This window comes from Mustela lutreola, chromosome 13, assembly GCF_030435805.1.
Source record: "Mustela lutreola isolate mMusLut2 chromosome 13, mMusLut2.pri, whole genome shotgun sequence".
NCBI lineage: Eukaryota > Metazoa > Chordata > Mammalia > Carnivora > Mustelidae > Mustela > Mustela lutreola.
The window spans coordinates 57,618,057-57,639,265 of NC_081302.1; the positions used below are offsets into that span (position 1 = coordinate 57,618,057).

General features: G+C 38.7%; 1 protein-coding gene across 2 annotated transcripts in view; it reads right to left on the minus strand.

Moving 5' to 3' along the window:
• The window catches only part of CPB2 (carboxypeptidase B2), a 60,427-nt gene that overhangs the window by 10,447 nt on the left and 28,771 nt on the right, over positions 1–21,209 (minus strand). For both annotated transcript variants that reach the window (XM_059144502.1, XM_059144501.1), the window contains 5 exons: positions 20,623–20,731; positions 16,488–16,589; positions 13,927–14,031; positions 6,100–6,210; positions 3,351–3,444 (listed from right to left, as the gene is read on the minus strand). In XM_059144502.1, coding sequence (XP_059000485.1) covers positions 3,351–3,444; positions 6,100–6,210; positions 13,927–14,031; positions 16,488–16,589; positions 20,623–20,731 — 521 coding nt within the window. The remainder of the gene's footprint in view (positions 1–3,350; positions 3,445–6,099; positions 6,211–13,926; positions 14,032–16,487; positions 16,590–20,622; positions 20,732–21,209) is intronic.

Sequence of the window (21,209 nt, forward strand, 5' to 3'; positions counted from 1 at the left end):
ATCAATAATGTGATCAGATGAATCATTTTGATAGTTCTGTTCCCTTTGATTACTCCTGCCCTCCCCACCCCCCGATATATAGTTCTAAAGAACAGAGATTATGTTAGGAGTAGGGATGGGGAGGACATGAAAGAGATGGAGGAGGCAGTGGTGCCCTAACATGAATCCTCAGACCAGAGCTCTTCCATAGAAACATAAAGCAAGTCACAAGTTTAAGTTTCAATCAATCATTGCTTTTAAAGAAATAGATGAATCTATTTTAATAATATACTTTATTTAACAAATATGTACAAAGCACTACCATTTCAGATATAATCAATATAAAAATTATTCATGATCTACTTTTTTATAAATATTTTGTTTATTTGACAGAGATCACAAGTAGACAGAGAGGCAGACGGGGTTGGGAGGAGGCTCCCCACTGAGCGGAGAGCCAGATGCAAGGCTTGATCCCAGGACCCTGAGATCATGACCTGAGCCGAAGGTAGAGGCTTAACCCACTGAGCCATCCAGGTGCCCCTCATGATCTTTTCTATGTTACTTTTCTCATGCCAAATCTTTGAAATCTGGTATGTATTTTATACCCCCTGCACATCCCAATTCAGACAAGCCACATTTCAAGTGCTCAGTGGCCACTAGTGACTACCATAATAGACACACAGTGAGGGCAGTCTCAGATTCTGACATTCTAGAGATTTCAAGTACTTTGGTAGGAAGTACCAGAGATTCAGGAAACTCAAATCTGAGATCTTCTTTGCCATGAAATAGGCATATTCATCTGGGAAGCTACTTCAACTTTCTCAACTGAAGGTGCTTTTTTAATACTAAGAGACACTTAGTCTACCAGGTTCCTTCAAGCTCAGGAATTCTCTGGTCTATAGGCCTCATATAGGGAAATTCATAAAGAAAGAAAGTAGAGTGGAAACTACCAGGGGCTGCACAGATAGGAGGAATGAGGAAACATTGCTTAACGGTCACAGAGTTTCTGTTTGGGATGATGGGAAGTTTGGGAAATTGATATTAGTGGTGGTTTCCCAGACTGTGAATATACTTAATGCCTCAATGTACTCAATTGCACACTTAAAAATGGTTAAAATGACAAATTTTATGTTATATATATTTTAGCATCGTAAAAAATGATGAAAAGACACTATGGTCTTGTAAGAAAAGAAATAAAGGATTTTCCACTGTACACTGGTTATTAAAACTTTGAAGTTTAATTTAACAGTTTAGAAAATAAGCAAATCTCTCTCAGAAAGTTTGAGACCACAACATCACAAAATCCTCCCTGTTATATACTGATTTCCTCCCCCCAACAAAATTCATATATTGAAGCCGTAACTCACAATGTACTATGTTTGGAGATCGGGCCTTTAAGGAGGTCATTAAGGTTTAAGGAAGTCATAAGGGTGGGACCCTGATCTAATATGGCTTGTGTCCTTTTAAGAGAGAGACACCAGGGATGGGTACACAGAGAGAAGGCCATGTGAGGACACCATGAGAAGGTGGCCATTGGCAAGCCGAGGAGAGAGGCTTTAGGACAAACCCACCCTGCTGACACTTTTATCTTGAACTTCCCACCTTCAGAATTGCAAGAAATAAACTTCTGTTGTTGAAGCCACTCAGCCTACGGTATTTTGTTATGGCAGCCTGAGCAGTCTAAGACAACCTCAGACCCATTCCCATTTTCACCACACACACACATGCATATGCACACACATAATTTTAATACAGAAGAAAGGGAAAATGAACATGAAACAAATAGGTTTGATATGTCAATTCCTGTTAATAAGTAAGGTGTTCTTTTAGATTCTTAAAAAATAAGTATCATAAAGGCATGTTCTAGTTCCAGGGACAAGGAGGATAAAAGATTTAATTCTTTCACACGGGCTTGCTTACATAATACTAAAGAGATACTGGGGCATTGGGCAAAAAAAAGAGTCTTTACAATTACTTTTTGTCATTCTCCTTTGTCTATATGCTTGCTGCTTCTGTTCCTGTTTTTAACTCTTGTGATAGATAGTAAGATAGTGCTGTGCTTCAGATGGCCTACCTTATGTCTTGATGGCAATAACAGAATATGTTTGACATCTTGGCTATTCAAATTGGGTAATACGACTTCACTATTAAAAATATTAAATAAAACAGAGCACCAAAGAGCATGAAGATAAAATAAATTCCAGATGGGAACTTATAATAAAGGGGAGATTCTCATAGAAGAATTGCGTGGTTTGACATCCCAGCTCTGTTACTTCCTAGGTCTGTGCTCTTAAGCACAGATTAAGAGATTAACAATTAAGGGATTCTCCATCCAGGATACGTAGATAATGAAACCTAGGGGGAGATATGTAAATGGCACAGCACTTAGTAAGCATCAACTGTGTTTAGACATATTTTATATTTGCTGCTGCTTCTCTGACTCCCTGCCCAGCTATCACTGCTGTGTTGTGTTTGGGTCTCAGTGGGCAATTTTATTGGACAATCTTAAGAATGGCTCTCACGGAGAAACCACTAAGTGAATCCCTTAATCACAAAAGGAGTGAGCCCGAGGCAGGATTAACTGCTCTATCCTATGCTTGCTTATTACATCTGCAGGTCTCTTAGAACCTATTCATTCCTATATGCATTTAATTAATTTCTGGGAACCCTGCATGTGTCAGGCATTGTACTAGGTTATGGATAATGGTCCCGTCCCTCATGGAGTTTCTAACCTAGAGGAGGAAGGAATTAAGGAAATAAGGTAAGTACGCTGTTGTGATGTTTTTATGTGGACTCTGAGATAATAAGGAAATGTTCAAAATCACAAAACTTCCCTTTTTTTTTTTTTTAAAAAGGGAATACATACAATTATATACATAGCATTGTATAGGGCAAGGGAGTGGTTAGAAGCAGGTTTTTGAGGCTTCAGTCACTTTCAGTATCTTAGAGTCCCCACAGAGCTACATGTACCCACCTATAAAAATAAAGATGATTCAAGATCATAATTAGGTTTAGTTCTGTTTTGTAGTTGTTTCTTAAATGTAGTAACTATGAAATACAATGGGGGGACTGCAAACCTTCACCTACCACCCTGACAGCAGACGATATTCTTGAATGCCTTAATCAATGTTCACTGAGTACTTTAACTCATTCAAATCAATGAATGATAAACTCCCACTGTGCTAGACATACATTTATGACACTCATAAAAGAAAAAAAAATAATGTTAAGTAAATAGAGAAAACCAAGGAAAATATTTTTGAATGCTGTTGAACATTTTCCTATACAATTAAAAAGGAAAGGTATCCACCCTCGATCCTACTTTGATACCCTAATGACAAGTGTTATTTGAAATGAAGCAAGTAACCTACCACACCAGTGTCTGGAAGCAAAGTTCCTGTTCAGGTCTGTTCCAATGCAATGATTATTTTCATGAAAGGACCGGTTCTTTCTCCACATTCGATTCTAAATAAACAAGATACTGATAACCAGGATGGCCATGTTCATAGATCAAGCAGAGATATGACTTCTAAAACCTAAGTAGTCAGGGTTGTGCATCTCTCCTGCAAAACCATCACTCTGCCTGTCACGATCTTCACAGAATTCCTTTCTCACAGCCCTTGTTTCCACCCAGGTCTCAATTACATTCATTCAAAACCATTTCAGTCTGAACCAGATGAAATGGTAATAATTGATCAGTTTTGACCTATACCAACAGAAATTTCATTTGGTTTTGCTAGGCTGTTTAGTCTTGTTTGCTCTAATTTTAATTCCTTCTGAGAAAAGTAAAATAACTTTGTGTCTCAACTAAAATTAAAACCATGAGTCATGAGTTTCAATGCTCTCTTTAGATTGAATTCAGCTCACTCCTTTAAAAGTTTCAGGAGGTGGAGCTGAATACACCTGTAGCCCGATGGTTCATTTGATCACAATGATTCAATCCTCATTTGTAAACATAAAGCAAATTCGCCCGTTGGATTCTTGGGGCAAACTGGGAAAGTTGACTAACTCTGTGGAGTGAACAGCTCCACAGATTTCGTTTAAATCCTGGGATTGGGATGATATGGTATCTTTCCCTCTGTTCTCACCAGCCCTTCTGGAAAAGCTTCCCAGTCTGCTTCCAACCTCTGGCCTGTGATTTGGGGGTAAGAAGTGTCCTGGAGAAATTCAGTTCTCAAACCACAGGGACTAATTGGCAGTGTTAAGTTACAAAGGACAATGGGGGAGTGGCAACATCTACAGGGTGGCTGGATTCTACCGTGATTCAGTGAAAGAATAAATCTATTGTAATAGCAATCTGTGAATGTGACTATTTATTTGAGAGGGAGTGGAAGAGGGAGAATCTCAAGCAGATTCGCCATTGAGCAGGGAGCCAGAAGTGGGGCTTGACCTCATGACCCTGAGATCATGACCTGAGCTGAAATCAAGTCAGCCACTTAACCGACTGAACCACACAGATGCCTCCATATGATCATCTACAGGACACAAATTTGTGTTAGGTGCTATGCTAGGGATTTCTCATTTATTTAGTTCAGGATTTTCCCACTCCTCCCTACAAACTTATATTCACAGTATGCCTTTCACTTAGGATGACTTTTTCAGCCACTCCACTTCACCATTCTCATTTCTTCTGTAAAAATCACCTCTCCCATAAAAAAATTTCTGTTCAGTCCTGTATGTTTCCAATCACTCTGATTATTCTTCCTGGTGCTTACATGTACTGCTCAAGGAGGTTTTTCTGAGCTTATATAAGCTGAATTATGTTTTATGTGCTGCTTCTCATTATATTAAAAAGAATTGTACTTACATTGCTTGAATAATTTTCCTGAATCATGATGTTGATGGGCTAGAAATACTATCGATAGTGGTTTCCAATATAGATGAGATTGACTGGGAAACTTACACTTAGATGCTCATCACTAAATTAAAGTATCCTAAGGCTCAAATTCACATAGCAGTTAGTGAAATTCTACAAGAATACAACTGCAGTCAGCATGTTTTTCTAAAACTTGCAATTTATGATTTTATTAATCAAATGCTATTCAAAGGATTCCTAATAAGAATGGATGGATCTAGGCATTGTGTGTTGATGGCAGCTAACATCACAAAAGGAGATACAACCAGACATTATACAGAACATGGAATCACACTGAAGTAGTCCTGAATCTGGTTTATCCTCTACAATCCAAATTTAAAGTCTTAGAAAATGCAGAAGACAGAGGAATGTGAAATTGCAACATGGCAATGCAATTAGCAAATCCAGACAATGGGAAACCTTTTCTTCAATGAATAAATTGCAAAGAAAAAATTGAGAGAGAGAAAGAGAGATGGCAGGAGGATCTATGGATTAAAATAGAATTAAAAGACATTGAAATCAATCATAATATATTGCCTTTAATTAGATTCTGAATCAAAGAAAACAATTTTTTAAAATTATGAAGCAATTACAAATTTAAATATCAATTGGACATTATAATATTATGTATTGTTAATTTTTAGGTACAATTGTATCATTTTTTAAAAGCTCTATTTCAGAGATGCATCCTCAAAATTTATTGATGAGATGATATGGTGTCTGAGGTTAGCTTCAAATATAAGAAGATAGAATTGGTTTGGAGATATATGAGAGAAAACTTTGGCCATAAGTTGATTATTTCACTTTTTAAAAGATTCATTCATTCATTCATTCATTTATATGAGAGAGAGAGAGCATACACAGGGGGAGGAGCAGAGGGAGAGTCTTAAGCAGACTCCATGCTGAGTGCAGAGTCTGAAGCTTGGCTCGATCTCCTGACCCTGAGGTCAGGATCTGAAACAAAACCAAGAGTCAGCCCCTTAACCAACTATACCACCCAGGCGCCCCTGGTCAAGAATTGATTATTGATGAAGTTGTGTGATGGGTAAAAAGAACATTACTGTGAAATAATTACCATTCATATGTTTGAACTTTTCCATAATGAAAATTTATATATATATATATATATATATATATATATATATATAAATATGTATATTTTTAAAAAAAACATTGTGCCAAGATCCAAGATTCTGTGAAGAATTTAGCCTGCATGTCCTCTATCTCCAAATAGGGCATAATTTGTTTTCTTTGTCTTCACTTACCTTTTTCCATGTGAAGTCATAACCATCCACGTTAACTACTGGCATCACATAGAAATCCACGTGCCTCAGAAGATATGTGTATGGTGTTTTTTTCCCTTTTGACTGAGTTACCTACAAATTACACCAAGTGTGTTTAATAATAGCTCTTTTAAGTCCTTCTAAACTTAATCTTTAGTTTAAAACTGTTTCTTTTATGTGTCTTACTTTTTTTAAGAAGTCATTTGGAATGTTTAGGTTTGTGTATTTAACTTTCAGAAAGAGTATTAATTCCCTTGAAAAGTCTGAACTTAAGTCACTCTCTTGGCAAATGTTGGCAAATGCCTTGGACATGGAACAAATGGTCTTCCTTTTTAATGAAGGCAGAAAACAGAACCGTATATTTTCTAAAACTTTCTTCAAGAAAAAAAAGAATTCCTTACTAAAGCAATACAGCTCACTTCAGGAATTTAAGAAACAAAACCTAAGTGCAATCCCACTCCTTTTTCAATAATTCATATTGATCAGAGTTTAAACTAACCTTGTCTATGCCCAGGTATGACTAGATAGTTTCTACATTGTCCTTATAACCGGGGGAGCCAAATTTTAAATTTTAATTCTTTCAACAAATCTGTTTTCTTGTCTTTTTGTTTTTAAAGATTTTATTTATTTGAGAGGGAGGGAGAGAGAATGAGAGAGAGAGAGAGAGAACATGAAAGGAGTGAGGTCAGTGAGAGAAGCAGACTCCCTGCTGAACAGGGAGCCCCATGTGGGACTCGATCCCAGGACTCCAGGATCATGACCTGAGCTGAAGGCAGAGGCTTAATCAACTGAACCACCGAGGCACCCTCAACAAATCTATGAAACATACATTCCAACCCTCATTCACCCCTTCTGTTTGGAATCCTGCTTTTTGGATAAAAAATTCCAGAGCGAATGTGGATCATCTGTCAGAGCCCAACAAGAATTTCTTGTGGAGCCCAGTGTGGGGCTCGAACTTACAACCTTGAGATCAAGACCTGGGTTGATATCAAGAGTCAGACACTTAACCAACTGAGGCACCCAGGTGCCCCTTTTTTCTTTAACAGCTCTATTAAGATACAATGCACATAAGAGGATATTCACCATTTTAAAGTATAGAGTTCAGTGAATTTTTTTTAGTATTTTCACAGAGTTGTGCAATCATCAGCACTATCTGGCTTCAGAACATCTTCATCATCCCTCTGACCCAAATCCTTACCCATTAAGAGGTATTCCCCTTCCACCTATCCCCACATTCACCCCTGAGAATTACTAATCAACTTTCAGTCTCTGTGGATTTACCCATTCTAGATATTTCATACAAATGGAATCATAAAGTATGTGGCCTTTTATATCTGGCTTTTATCCCTTAGAATAATGTTTTCAAGATTCATCAATTTTGTAGTAAAAGTCAGCATTTCATTCCTTTTCTTTGCTGAATGATATTTAATTATAAGGATATATTACATTATTCTGCCTACTGATAAATTGATGGGCATACTTTTTGATGATTATGAATAATGATGCCATGCAACAAATGTGTCTACTTTCCTTGGGTGTAGAACTAGTAGTGGAATTGCTAAATCATATGGTAATTCTATGCTTAACCTTTCAAGGAATTGCCAAACTGTAAAATCATGGCTGAACTATTTTACAATCCCAACAGCAACAGATGAGGTTTCCAATTTTCCCACATCCTTATTAAACACTTGTTACTATCCTTTTAAAATTTTAGCCATCCCAGTAAGTCTGAAGTGGTGTCTCTTGTGGTTAGATTTACAAATATTTCTCTAATGATTGATGATGTTGAACATCTTTTCATGTACTTATTGGTCATTTGTCTATCTTCTCTGGAGACTTGTCTTTTCAGATATTTTGCTCAATCCAAAATTGAATTGTCATCTTACTGTTTATCTGTAAAAGTTCTTTATATGTTTTGGATAAAAGTCCTTTATCATATAAATTTTCCCCCACTCTGTGGGTTATTCTTTCACTATCTTGATCACATCCTTTGGAAAGCATTAATGTTTTTAATTCAGAAAATCTCTTTTTATCTCTTTCATTGTTGTTGCTTATGGTTTTGGTGTCATATCTCACAAATAATGTCCTAAAGTCACAAAGACTTATTGCTTCTAAGTTTTCTTCTGAAAATTTTATAATTTTAGTTTTTAAATTTAGGCCTCTGACCCATTTCGAGTTAATATTTGTACATGGTATGAAGTAGGGGTCCAAGTTCATTCTTTTGCAGGTGGATATCTAGTTATTCCAGGAAAGGATGTCTTTCTTGATCCCTCACAAAAACACCATCTGGACTAGTGGTGGGCTTGTTTGGGTGCATTTAAAGAAGATGAGGGTCCAGAATAAGAGGAATTAGTGATCTGAAGAGAAATAGCAGGATTAATCCAGGACCTCAGTGGAGAGGCTTAGAAAAAAGAAAGACAGAGGGAAATTGCACACTGAGGGGACTTCTCAATGCTCATCTGTAAGAGGAGATATGGACTTAAATGGGACAGTGACCTGAATGGATCAGCTAGGTAATTTTATAGCATCCTCAGGACTTAGGGTACTTTCCTGATCAGCTAAGGGTAAGATTGGGTACTTGGTAATTGGGCAAATCTGTGTTCTTTTCCAGGCATTGTGCAGATTAAGGGCAGAGTTACATAGGCACAGAGAAATGTAAGAAATGTCCTTAGTAACTTCATGAATAATGTTATTACCCATTAAGACATTTTCAGATTTGATATTTATCCAGCCATTTATACTTCAAAAACATACAATCTAGATATATAATCATATCACTGGAATAATACAACCTCTAAGATCTTATAAGCCTTATAATTCTGACTTGGTATATCACCTGTTTTTTAAAGACATGATTTTTTTTAAAAATAATTTCAACCAAACTCGAACATACTTATGAATCTAATAATTCTTTCCCCATTAATTTGTGATTTTTATATCATGGCGCTCTCCAAACATGTGTTATCCAATGAGTTTTCGTGGTATTTTATAAATATGTTTATAGCCATGGTTTTATATCACCCTTAATGAAGTAGGTGGCTGAAGAAATTATGCCCGACATGCAAATGGTAACAATTATGCCAGGCACACAAATAAATATTTGTTGAAGGAATGATTTACCTACTAGTAACACAGCTGAAATCTCTTGTCCTAGTAATAAAAACAAGAGAAGAAAGAGGAGACTAGAGGGAGGATTGCACAAGAGTGAGAGATTAGGGGATGGGAGATAAAGGCTTGACCACAGCTTGACCTGTGGCAGATGATTACTATCCCGTCTTTTCCTGGGGTGTACCAAAGCTTTGTCTTTATTATGGCCGGAAACAACAATAACAACAGCAACATCTACCAACAAATTAACCAATAGCCATTTGACAGAATAAAGTAGTGAAAAAAGGCATATAAGGTGCTACAAACGAAGGACTTTAAAATAAAGCATTACTCCCTCAACCACTAGAAATATTGCAAAGGGCTGTAAGTCCGAGTTTTCCTACGATGACAATAAAGCATTTAGCACAATGGTAGATACTCTCTGGACTCCAGAGCTGTATTTGAGCTTAAAGTTGAAGCATTAATTTAAATTTTAAATATAACAAGACAATGTTGAATGTTGATTCTATGGACCAAACAATGTACTGAGTTGTGGGTAATAACACCAAAAACAGACTTTAGAGATGATCTTTGTTCCTAACAAGCTGGTAAAAATGTTACGTTTGAAATGAAAGAGCAAAAAGTCAATGTGATAAAATATGATAATAAAATCAGATGTACAAGATGGCCCAGAAGGACAGTTAATTCTGTGGGGTGTTTGGGGTTAGAACTCCTGAAGAGCACATCAAAGGGACAAGCCAGTCAGGATATGGGTGAATGGGTGATGAACAGGTGTGAGGAATGACAGAGGTAGAAGGAGAGGAAATTAAGTGGTCAGACTCTTAAGTGGCTCCTCCTATCATTCTTAGTTACTGTCCTTGGCCAGATTCTGGATCCAGAGGTCAAGGAAAGAATTATTTTTGAGATACAGAGGATGGCCATGGGGGAAATTTACTAAAGTAGAGTTGAGGTTAGGTTTGTGGATGTAAAGTTCAAGTTGCTGAGACAGATGGACATTGATAGATGGACATACAGACTTCGAATTCACTCCGAATAAGGGCAAGAATTGGAGAGGAATAAAAAAACATGAGCCAAGTTCTAGGCATTATCTGGAGCCATTAGAGGACAGTAAAAAGAAAAGACAAGGGTGGTTCAACCAGATCAGATCAGGAATTTGGGTAAAAAGGCAACAGCAGAACAGGTTTCCCTGTTCTGAAAGTAGAACGTGCCTATGAAACCTTTCCATATGCCAAAATGGCATAAAATGAAAAGAGACCACCACTTTCCAAACACTTTTACACTAGTACCTATTTTTGCTGACTGAAAGAAATCTAAAGGACATTTTTTTTTCTTTTGTGAAGAAAGCCATTCCCATATGAATGTAAGTCTTTTATAAAAGTGAAGTGGCATCATGTGAGCTTTTGGAAAGAAGGGGATACCTGTATTAGGACAGGAGAACATTGATCTACTCCTCTGGCCCCTCAGCATCTGGAGATAGGAAAGAGCAGCCTCTTTCCCTCAAGGAGTTTCTGTGAAGCCGTGTCCTTCACAACTCACATGTCAGCTAAGGTGAAGGGCAGCTGAAGGAATTCTGTGGAGGTCCTGAAGTTGCAGGGTGCCAACTTTGTGAGCAGCTACATGTGAGTTCTCCAGGTCAGAGGTCCAGAGGGAGGTTGGCACTGAGAAAAGCCAGTTGGCAGACAAAGTACTGAACAAGGTGTGATGCCCAACACATGCTGCTTGGGCTCCAATGATGTGCCAGACCCCGTGCTGAGTTTGATCCTAGTGATGCAATCATGCACAAGTCAGCCTCAGCTCCTGCCTTCGCGTTAGTACAAAGGAACTTCATTTGGCCTCCGCAGGATGAATGAAAGGCATAGAAAGAAATGACTGACCTCAGGGTCCCCAAAGTGTGGAGTAACGGGATTCCCCTAAGCTGAGACCATACCATATAGAGTTGGAGAAGAGAGAGAGACTGTGAGATAGAAATACGTGTACATGTTGGTCTCTGCCCCACATCCCCTCTGTTCCTGGCACAGGCCTTGTAATTTCCTAAATGATAAGAGCAACAAAGGCATCTTTTGGTTTAGTATTTGGCCTTTGACCTTGGTTCCTGACACAGGACTTTTAAATCCCTTTGAATTTCCTGGGTGATAACAAAATCTTTTGTTCTCTGTGGTGACTCTTGGTGGGTTCCTGAAAGGAGGCTGGTCAACAGCAAAACCAAGCCAGGATCTTGGAACTTTCAGCCCCAAACCTGTCTTCCAGGAAGGGGAAAGAGGTTAGAAATTGAGTTAATGATCCATCGTGCCTACATGATAAAGCCTCTTTAAAAATCCTAAAGGTATGGGGCTCGGGGCGGCTTCTGGGTTAGTGAGCATGTACAGTGGCTGGGGAGATTGGCCTAGCTGGGGAGGGCAGAGAAGTTCCACGTCCCTTCCCACACACCTTGCCTTAGACATCTCTTCCCCCTAGAGGTTCATCTGTATCTTTTATCGTATCCTTTTCTCAAAAAACCAGTAAACAGTAAGTAAACTGTTTCTCTGAGTTCTTTGAGCTGCTCTAGCAAATTAATCAAACCTAGGAGGAGGTCGTGGGAACCTTTGATTTGTAGCTGATTAGTCAAAAGCACAGAGAACAGCCTGGACTTTGAACTGGCAGCTGAAGTGTGAGAGGGGCAATCTTGTGGGACTGAGCCCTTACCCACTGGGATCTGACTCAGTCTCCGTGTAGACAGTGTCAGAATTAAGTTAAATTATAGGATATACAGCAGGTGTTACAGAATTGCATGGTGTGGGGAAAGTACCCATGTATCTGGAGTTAGAAGTGTCGTGTGAGTGGTTGTTGTACAAGAGGAAAGGAGAAACACAGGAATGGTGTAGGTTTTCTTTACAGAGTTTTAAAAGCTAAGACTTCAACTTTGGGTTCTTTACTTTTTTAAACATAAAATCCATCCATACAAAATTTATAAAGCTAAAATCTTTTATTTTTCCTTCTGTTTGAATCACAATTAAAAAAAATTTGGATTTCCTTTTCCTTTGTTTGAATCATTATGAAAAATGATTAAATTATTTGTAAGCAGGCAAGGACATTCTTAAATGTCCATTAAAAAAGAGTTTATTGACTGACAAACCATAAGTGACTCTTAATCTCACAAAACAAACTGAGGGTTGCTGGGGGGAGGGGGGTTGGGAGAAGGGGGTGGGATTATGGACATTGGGGAGGGTGTGTGCTTTGGTGAGTGCTGTGAAGTGTGTAAACCTGGTGATTCACAGACCTGTACCCCTGGGGATAAAAATATATGTTTATAAAAAATAAAAAATTTAAAAAAAAAGAGTTTATTGACTGTGTTGCTTTGGGCTATAAAAATCAGACTCCCGTTGTTGGGGCAAAATACTTGATGGTGATGTTTTGGGGCTACATCTCCTTTCCCATGGTATCTCCAGAGTCTGGAAACTCATAGGCAATTTATAAATATTTGTGGGATAAATAATTTAATCTTGCAAAGATTCAGCAAGCAGGCAGGGTAGGGGAGAGCATGTGTAATAGGAGAGAAGAGGTGTCAGTTTGAGAAGGATGGCAAGGAAGGACAACTTCCCCAATAGGAATTAGAGTCAATATGAATTAGAGTCTCTTTCTGGCCCTCTCCAGGTTCAGTGATGGAATGAAAAAAAGGTGTTCTTTCTTGCTTGCTCTGCACCTTTCTTTCTCCACTAACTGGTACTCCGTTCATTACCCAAAATGAATAAAACTACCCATCATGAGGAGGGATCTTCAAATGTCTGGGCTGTATTAAGGATCTAGTCATTTGAGAACTAGCCTCATTTGGTCAAGGTAGTACTGATGGTGGTGGGCCACTTTGCAGAAGGCTCAGGATTGCAGCAGCTCCCATCAGGGGAAGACCAGATGGCAAGGCAGGAGAAGGTAGACAAAGATGTTGTATTTGACAAGACCCAGCAAAGGCAGAAATGATTTTACCTTTGATGTACCTCATTTGTTAAGACAGATCAATCTAAGTGACTATCTTTTAATTTTTAAGAACAAATCTATTTTGTATAGTTATATACCTGTGAATACAGAGACCAGAACCATTATCAGAAGGACACATACTTTAAGTTATTCTTCCAGTAGTAGAGGCTCTTTATATAAATCAATAGAGGGAACATTTATGCCCATTTTATAGGAAGTGAAGCAGAATTTTTATGTTTTCATTTATTATAGAGGTTTATAGTCATTATAATTTTTATTTTTATGCCATACTCTTTGTCTTATATATGGATTTTTTTGCTGCCAAGGCCTTCTTCACGGACAAAATCCCCCATTATAATATATTAGAATATATGATCTTCTCTGTAATGTTGTACTGTATGTTCACTTTTCAAGGGCAGACTATGGTCCTTAGTAAACACAATACTATTGCAAAATATTTCTTGATTATTTTCCAGCATTTAGCCTTAGCCTGAAATGTAGGAAGGAAAAGGTGGGCAATCTTTAGCGCGATTTAAGTGCTTAAAATTATGTCTCAAACTTAGTGTACACCAAGTCATCTGGTTAGCTTGTGAAAATTGTAGATTACCAAATCTTACCACCAGAGAGTTTAAGTTGAGAATTCTAGAATGCAACCTGGGAAAATGCATTTAATAAACAGTCCAGTTGATTCTGCACATGTTGTCTTAGGCCATGCACTGAGAAACTCTGGTGGAAGAGAATGTAAATACTTACATGGTTTATGAACCACAAGCAGAAAGCAGGAGAGATCCATTCTCTGGCATGGATTCCACAGTCGATCCATATGGCATTTTTGGCTGTTCGTTCTTTTCTGGAAACCTGCCCAAAGAAAACCAACAACAATAACAAGAAGCTTCAGTATAGTACTTCCATTTATATAGTGCTTATATTTAATTCTTGCAACAAATCTGTGAAACACACATTATTCTCTGCATTCCTTTGAGGGTTTCCTGGGGACATTAAAGGGTGGTGAGATTAAAGGATACTAGTTAATGTCACACAGCTGGTGAGAGTTGGGACTGACATTTGCACTCAGAACTTTTGATTTAGGGCCCTCTTGTTCTTCCACAATTACTTAGTCATACCAGAGCTGCATGTGGAAGTGTGGAAATAAAGACTACAGTACTAGAAATACAGCTGTATTTTGACACTTCCGTGAGGTAAATAGGTCCATGCAGTACGGGCAGCTTTCTGTAGGAGACGGAAATAAAGAAAGGTGTGGGAAGGGAAGCCAGTGATGCTGAAGATAAATTTGGACTCCCTTACCATTTTCCCCAGGGTGCATACTTTTTATGTATAGACTATTACCCTCATTTCACACAAAATGAAGCACACATCTAAGTTCACAGAAACTTATTACCACCAGGCCCAGGGACAGAGGCCTCATTCTGATTCATGGTATGGGAGCTAGTGCAAGTTGCCATTCTGGAATAAGAATTCCCAATCTGTCCTCAGTGATGGACTTTGGTGTCTTCAGAAATGTTCTCAAGAAAATCTCCACACAAAATGAATCATGGTTCGCATGCTTTTAAAAATCAGTTTCAACACAATGAGGGTGGGAGCAGAGTGTTATAAAATTAAACAAATATGTGGAGTTGAAATTCCAAAATAAGAAAAGGAGAGAGTTAGGGGTGCCTGGGTGGCTCGGTGGGTTGAGCCTCTGCCTTTGGCTTAGGTCATGATCTCAGGGTCTTGGGATCGAGCTCCGCATCAGGATCTTTGCTCGGCAGGGAGCCTGCTTCCCCCTTTCTCTCTGCCTGCCTATCTGCCTGCTTGTGATCTCTGTCTGTCAAATAAATAAATAAAATCTTAAAAAAAGAAAAAGAAAGAAAAGGAGAGAGTTAAATATTTATTGCCATTCCACAACACTCAGGGAAGTTTTTTCTTAACTAACTTGGAGCTAGTGATAATCCAGTAAGAAAGCAACAGAGAAAGTCAAAGGACATTGGCTTCCAAGAATGAAATAGTACACAGAGAAGAACTATCTGGCTGATTGAATCTATGCAATTAAAAAAAAAATCTTGAGTTGTCTGGACGAGTTGTCGGACTCAATTTTCTGTCTAACGGTGCCAAGCAAACTCTCTTGGGTACTGATCCTGACACCAGGAAATGAAGGAACCCCAGAGACTCCCATCATATCACGTCCTTGGTCAAGTAAGACTGGTACAAAGGAAAGGCATGCAAGAAGCATGATCTTCTAATGTGTGAATCTGGGTTCCAGAAACACAAGTGCTGAAGAGTATACACAATAGGGCCGAACGCAAATTCCATAGATGGGTAGACCACAACTGCATGGAGTTAATTGGATGGACCAACTCAGCTTTCAAGAGGACCTGATGTTTCATACCTTGAGTTTGCACTGCAGGTTCTTAACAAAACAGATGAAAACCCAGGAACCCTGACTCAAAACTTTATCTTTGGATGACTAAAGACTCTCACCTCTCACAATTTAGATAGGTAATGTTGGGAAACTATATGTAAATTAAATGTTCTTAAATCAAATTTAGTTTTCTGATGCTTACTTTTTCCCTAGAACTGCTTTCTAAGTATTTGGATGGGAGGGGTGCCAGGGAACTGCTAAAAAAAAAAAAGAAAAGAAAAGAAAAAGAAATTCAGAATTAGAAATTAACAGCAGGAATTAGCATGGTTTCCTGGCTCCCAAAAATTCTTTCTTTGACCATATTCACAGACTTTTACAAAGGCTAATTTATTCAACTAAAAAAAAAAAAAATCCAAATGGACAGGTATTGGAGCAGAAGCTTTCATATTAGTCCTACTGCCACAGTCCCTTTTCTCCCCCAGGGTTTGGTTGCTCAGCTGTTTCTTTGGTTGCAAAAACTAGATCAGTATCAGTGTTTGTCTGACAACAGATTTCTCTCCATTCCCCCTGCCTCCCAGGTAAGCCAGTCAGAGGTGGTGGTGGTGGGTGTAAATAAATAAGGTACTTGAAAAATAATCCAAATGACTCCCCTCCTTTTATGAGGTGAGCCAACAAAGCTCAGGAAGGTTAAATGGCTTATCTATGTCCCATAGATAGAGACAGCGTAGATCCCCCAAAATAGGATTTCTACTCTCATGCCAGTACTGCATTAGTGAAAGAAAGAATGTAAAGGTAATAACCAATCCCCAAATAGCTGGATATTAACATTGAGGAACACTTGCAATACAGATACTTCTTTAGCTCAAAGAAAAAAAATCCCAGTTATAACAAGCAGCAGTGGAGAATTAATACATTCTCCAAAGTTGAGAGATGAGTGACTCTCCCCACAACACACCTTTAAAATATACAGTGGGTACTTCTCGTATGAGGATCCAATGTGGATTTTTTCAAGCATATCAGGATACTTCTCAGTTATGATTTCCATCCAAAAATAGATCTATCAAAACAGAAACCAGCAGTTAGTCACAGAGCAAGTTCAAAGCATTTCCCTGGGCAAAGGAAGCAGACAACTTCTGTAAGGCAAGGTGATCCCTTTAAAACCTTTGTATAAAGAAAGAGGGAGGAATCAAAGGAGTTACACCCTGGTGTTTCTTCTGCTGTTTAGGAAAATCAATAAAATTAAAATTTTCAAAGGTATCAAGGTTTAGAGGAAGAGTAGAAAAGCACTAAGAAACTTATGACAAAGCAGGAAAATTAATCTTTAGAATAGATCTCCTGAAAGTTATTTTTAAAGGCTTATCACATCGAATCCCTGTCTCTGTGTGTACAATCTTCTTTACCATTCATTCATGAGTTCACATTTCTATAGGACTTTTTTTTTTTTTTAAATATTCACTTTTCAAGGGTAACCCAAGGAAGTCCTGGGCACTGTCTTTGTGCAGGATAAATAGCAGTGCCCTTGTTCCCACTAGAGACTGGTATACTCACAACAAGTTGTGTAAAGTGAGAGGACGCGAAGATGAGGACAATCTGGAGGAAACATTCTCTCTTTCTCTGAGAAATTTGATTCAGAACTTTTCTCCTGGCTGGAAGTCTAGTGGTACTGGTGATTCTGTCAAGACTACAGTGGAAGGAAAAAAACCAAAACCTTCTGGCCCTGACTTTAGGCTAGTGTCCCCTTCAAAGCACAGTTTGAATGATGGAATTCAGGCACGTTTTAATGGAGATCAACTTCTCAGGGGCCACCTTTGTACTTTTATACCTTCTGAAATGGAAATGACCAGTCTTTGGTCTCATCTCTGGGACCTTAACAAGAGGTAATTTCAAACTGCAATCCTAGCTGATAGGAACTGGGGCACCATTTGCCCATGGATGCTCTTAGAGTAATATCACTAGGGTGAGTGGTTGTCCAGTGCTGTGAATTAAGATGTTCTTGAAAGGTCTACCTGTCACCAAATACTAATGCTGCCAGTGTCTGAGGTGTTGGCTGTCTACCTATCAGAGGTTTCCTCACTGGGGCTCTGTTTACTGTGCTACTCTTCTAAGACATGAGTGCATCTGAAAGAACTATTACATGAAAATATTTTGTGTCACAGTATTACTGGTTCAGGGGGTTTCCTGAAACTATGGAGGCTGTATTGGATGAAGGCAGCCTTACAGAAAGCTTGATTCATTTCACAATCTAATCTGGGTTAATGAAGGTAACATCCTTTGAATAATGCTCTTCTTTTGCCATTTGTTTTAAGAAGTATTTTTTTGCCATTTGTTTTTCTCCCTATCATGGATTAAGATTTCCTAGCAAGACATACAAATGGCTATCAGACACATGAAAAAATGTTCATCATCACTAGCCATCAGGGAGATTCAAATTAAAACCACATTGAGATACCACCTTACACCAGTTAGAATGGCCAAAATTAGCAAGACAGGAAACAACATGTGTTGGACGGGATGTGGAGAAAGGGGAACCCTCTTACACTGTTGGTGGGAATGCAAGTTGGCGCAGCCACTTTGGAGAACAGGGTGGAGATTCCTCAAGAAATTAAAAATAGAGCTTCCCTGTGACCCTGCAATTGCACTACTGGCTATTTACCCCAAAGATACAGATGTAGTGAAAAGAAGGGCCATCTGTACCCCAATGTTTATAGCAGCAATAGCCACGGTCGCCAACCTGTGGAAAGAACCAAGACAACCTTCAACGGACAAATGGATAAGGAAGATGTGGTCCATATACACTATGGAGTATTACGCCTCCATCAGAAAGGATGAATACCCAACTTTTGTATCAACATGGACAGGACTGGAAGAGATTATGCTGAGTAAAATAAGTCAAGCAGAGAGAGTCAATTATCATATGGTTTCACTTATTTGTGGAGCATAACAAATAGCATGGAGGACAAGGGGAGATGGAGAGGAGAAGGGAGTTGAGGGAAACTGGAAGGGACGTGAACCATGAGAGACTATGGACTCTGAAAAACAACCTGAGGGTTTTGAAGGGGCAGGGGGTGGGAGGTTGGGGGAACCAGGTGGTGGGTATCAGAGAGGGCATGGATTGTATGGAGCACTGCGTGCAGTGCAAAAACAATGAATACTGTTACACTGAAAAGAAATAAAAAATTAAAAAAAAAAAAAGATTACCAAGCAAGAATCAATGACAAAAGAACCCCTCTGACCCACCAGGTGACCTTGTGGTGAGGGCTGAAGGAGCGATCAGTGCTGAAGGGGAAAGAAGGACTTGGTGGAATTTCCTGAACACAAGATGGCCATCGTTCCTATGAATCCTAAGGACTGAGGGTGGGAGGGAGGAGAGGTGCAAAATGTGTTCTGCAATGTCATCGTTACAAACAGAACTGTGTTCCCCTCCAAATTCACATATTGAATCTCTAACTCCCTGTGGCTTATAATGTGACTGTATTTGAAGATAGGGCCTTTAAAGAGGTAATTAAATTAAAATGAGGCTGTTAGTGTCATCCTTAATCCAACCTGACTGGTGTCCTCATAAGACATGGAGATTAGGACATAAACATACACAGAAAAACCAGGGAGGTACACACAGAGAGAAGGGCATGTGAGGACTCAGTGAAAAGACAGCCATCTGCAAGTCAAGGAAAGACACTTCAGGAAAAACCAATCCTGCTGACAACTTGACTGTGCAATTCCAGCCTGAGAACTGTGAGAGAGTACATTTCTGGGGTCTAAGTGATCCAGTCTGTGGCACTTTGTTAGGGTTGACCAACACAGTCGTGTCTCCCCTCCTCCCCCCATGTCTTTCCTGGAGACAAAGTAAGAAAAAGTAACCTTCTTCTAACAAAAGAATTGAAAACTATTTAAAAACTACTTAAAAATACTTCTTCAGACATTCCTCCCTCCCCACCCAATTCAAGACAGCCATGACGTATTTATCTTCCCCATTTTGCAAATCATGCTGACGGAGCTTTGCAACCACTGTCATCAAGTTTGCTTCTGCAGGGCTGATGATGGACGCTGGAGGGAAGAGGTCTCGGCCGAATAGAGACAAGAGAGGGGAGATATAGGAAGGGGATGCAATTTTAAGCTCCCCATCAATCAGCCAGGCACATTGATTCTAGAAGCAGGCTGAGTTCTGGTTTAACTAACTGGAAAGGAACAGATGCTTTTGAAGATTAAACAGAAAATTGATTCTTATTTCTTAAGTCTTAGATGTCTTAAAAACATGGATATGGTCCTTAACAGTTTCTGGGCACCTAGCCAAAAACGATAAAAATACTTATATTAAGCAATAGAGCAGCATGCTCCTATGAAAGAAAAAAGGTATCAAGGGATTTTTATTACTTGGAGCAAACTATATAAAAAAGGAAGTCCTCCAAAGAGTTGACTCTTTCAAATAACAAATATGAAGATATGATTCTTAGAAGATTACATGAAAGCTTACGTCAGTCAACTGAGCCCCAGCATCTTTCTCAGGTTCCCTCTAGAAAAATTGGAACAGGTAAGTACTGATAGAAAAAAAAAAGTCAACTTTTTGATTAAAATACAGGTAGTGAATGATTAAAATACAGGTGTTGTTGTTGTTGTTGTTGTTAAATAGATTCCTCCTAAGGGAAATAAAATGTGCTTAAGTGTACTAAATGTAAGTGAATAAATTCCTTTAATTCAGTGAGATAATGTTGCCATTATTCACTAAGAGTACAATCAGGGTAATGGTCCAAAGAGACATGATTAATTGGATTGTTAATTTTTTTGTAGCAGTTTCAATAAGAAGGTCCTATTTTTTATTTCTTGTTATTCGTTAGCATGCAGTATTACTCCTAACAGAGATACTCCCAGCTATGGACAAACAGCCTGCTTAGACGCAGTTTACAAAATACGATGCAATCTTCTCAGGGAAGACATCTACAAGAGGATAAGTTACCACCATATAATCAGCCTAATCACGAGGTTTTTTTTAACCCTCTCCCACTAATTGTGTTTCTTTAATAATATCCCATGGTTGAAATGGCAATGCTAATTAAATGAAAGTAGTAATTTTGGAGAGAAATGTAATGACTTACCTCATTTAGTGGGTGATAACGTTCATAATATGAGGAAAAGGTCCGGGGGATGACGGTGTCATTGAGAGTTTGCTGTTGGATAAGATCTTTCACTTCTTCCACCAAGATGCTGGGGACAAAACAGGAGAGCTGATTCCCAAACAGGACTCTTATTTTCCCTGCCCACTGCAGGCACAACAGGTGAGCATGGGGAAAAATCATGGAGATATCTAACAAGCAAAAGTCACCAAGGTGCAAACAATAACCCAGAATATTATACTAAGCTGAAATTCACAAACCTTCTTGATTAAGCCCACATGGGTGTTGGAGAGAAAGCGGATCCTATGTGGTATGTTTTTAGGGCTTCCAGAAACTCACCCTGTCTGTACCATTACCAACATTCCTCGATTGTGATTTATCAGTTTTTAACGTATAGGTTAATGGACAACTTTCTTAAATCCGGAGTAACATTGGTTATTATTCTGTTTTCAGTTAAGGACCAAGGAGAAGCAGAAAGCCTTTTCTTTTTGTTTTTCATTGTGACAACCATTAGCCTATACCAGATGTTCTGCATAGCCAAAGATGGTCAAATCTCTAGAGAAATCATA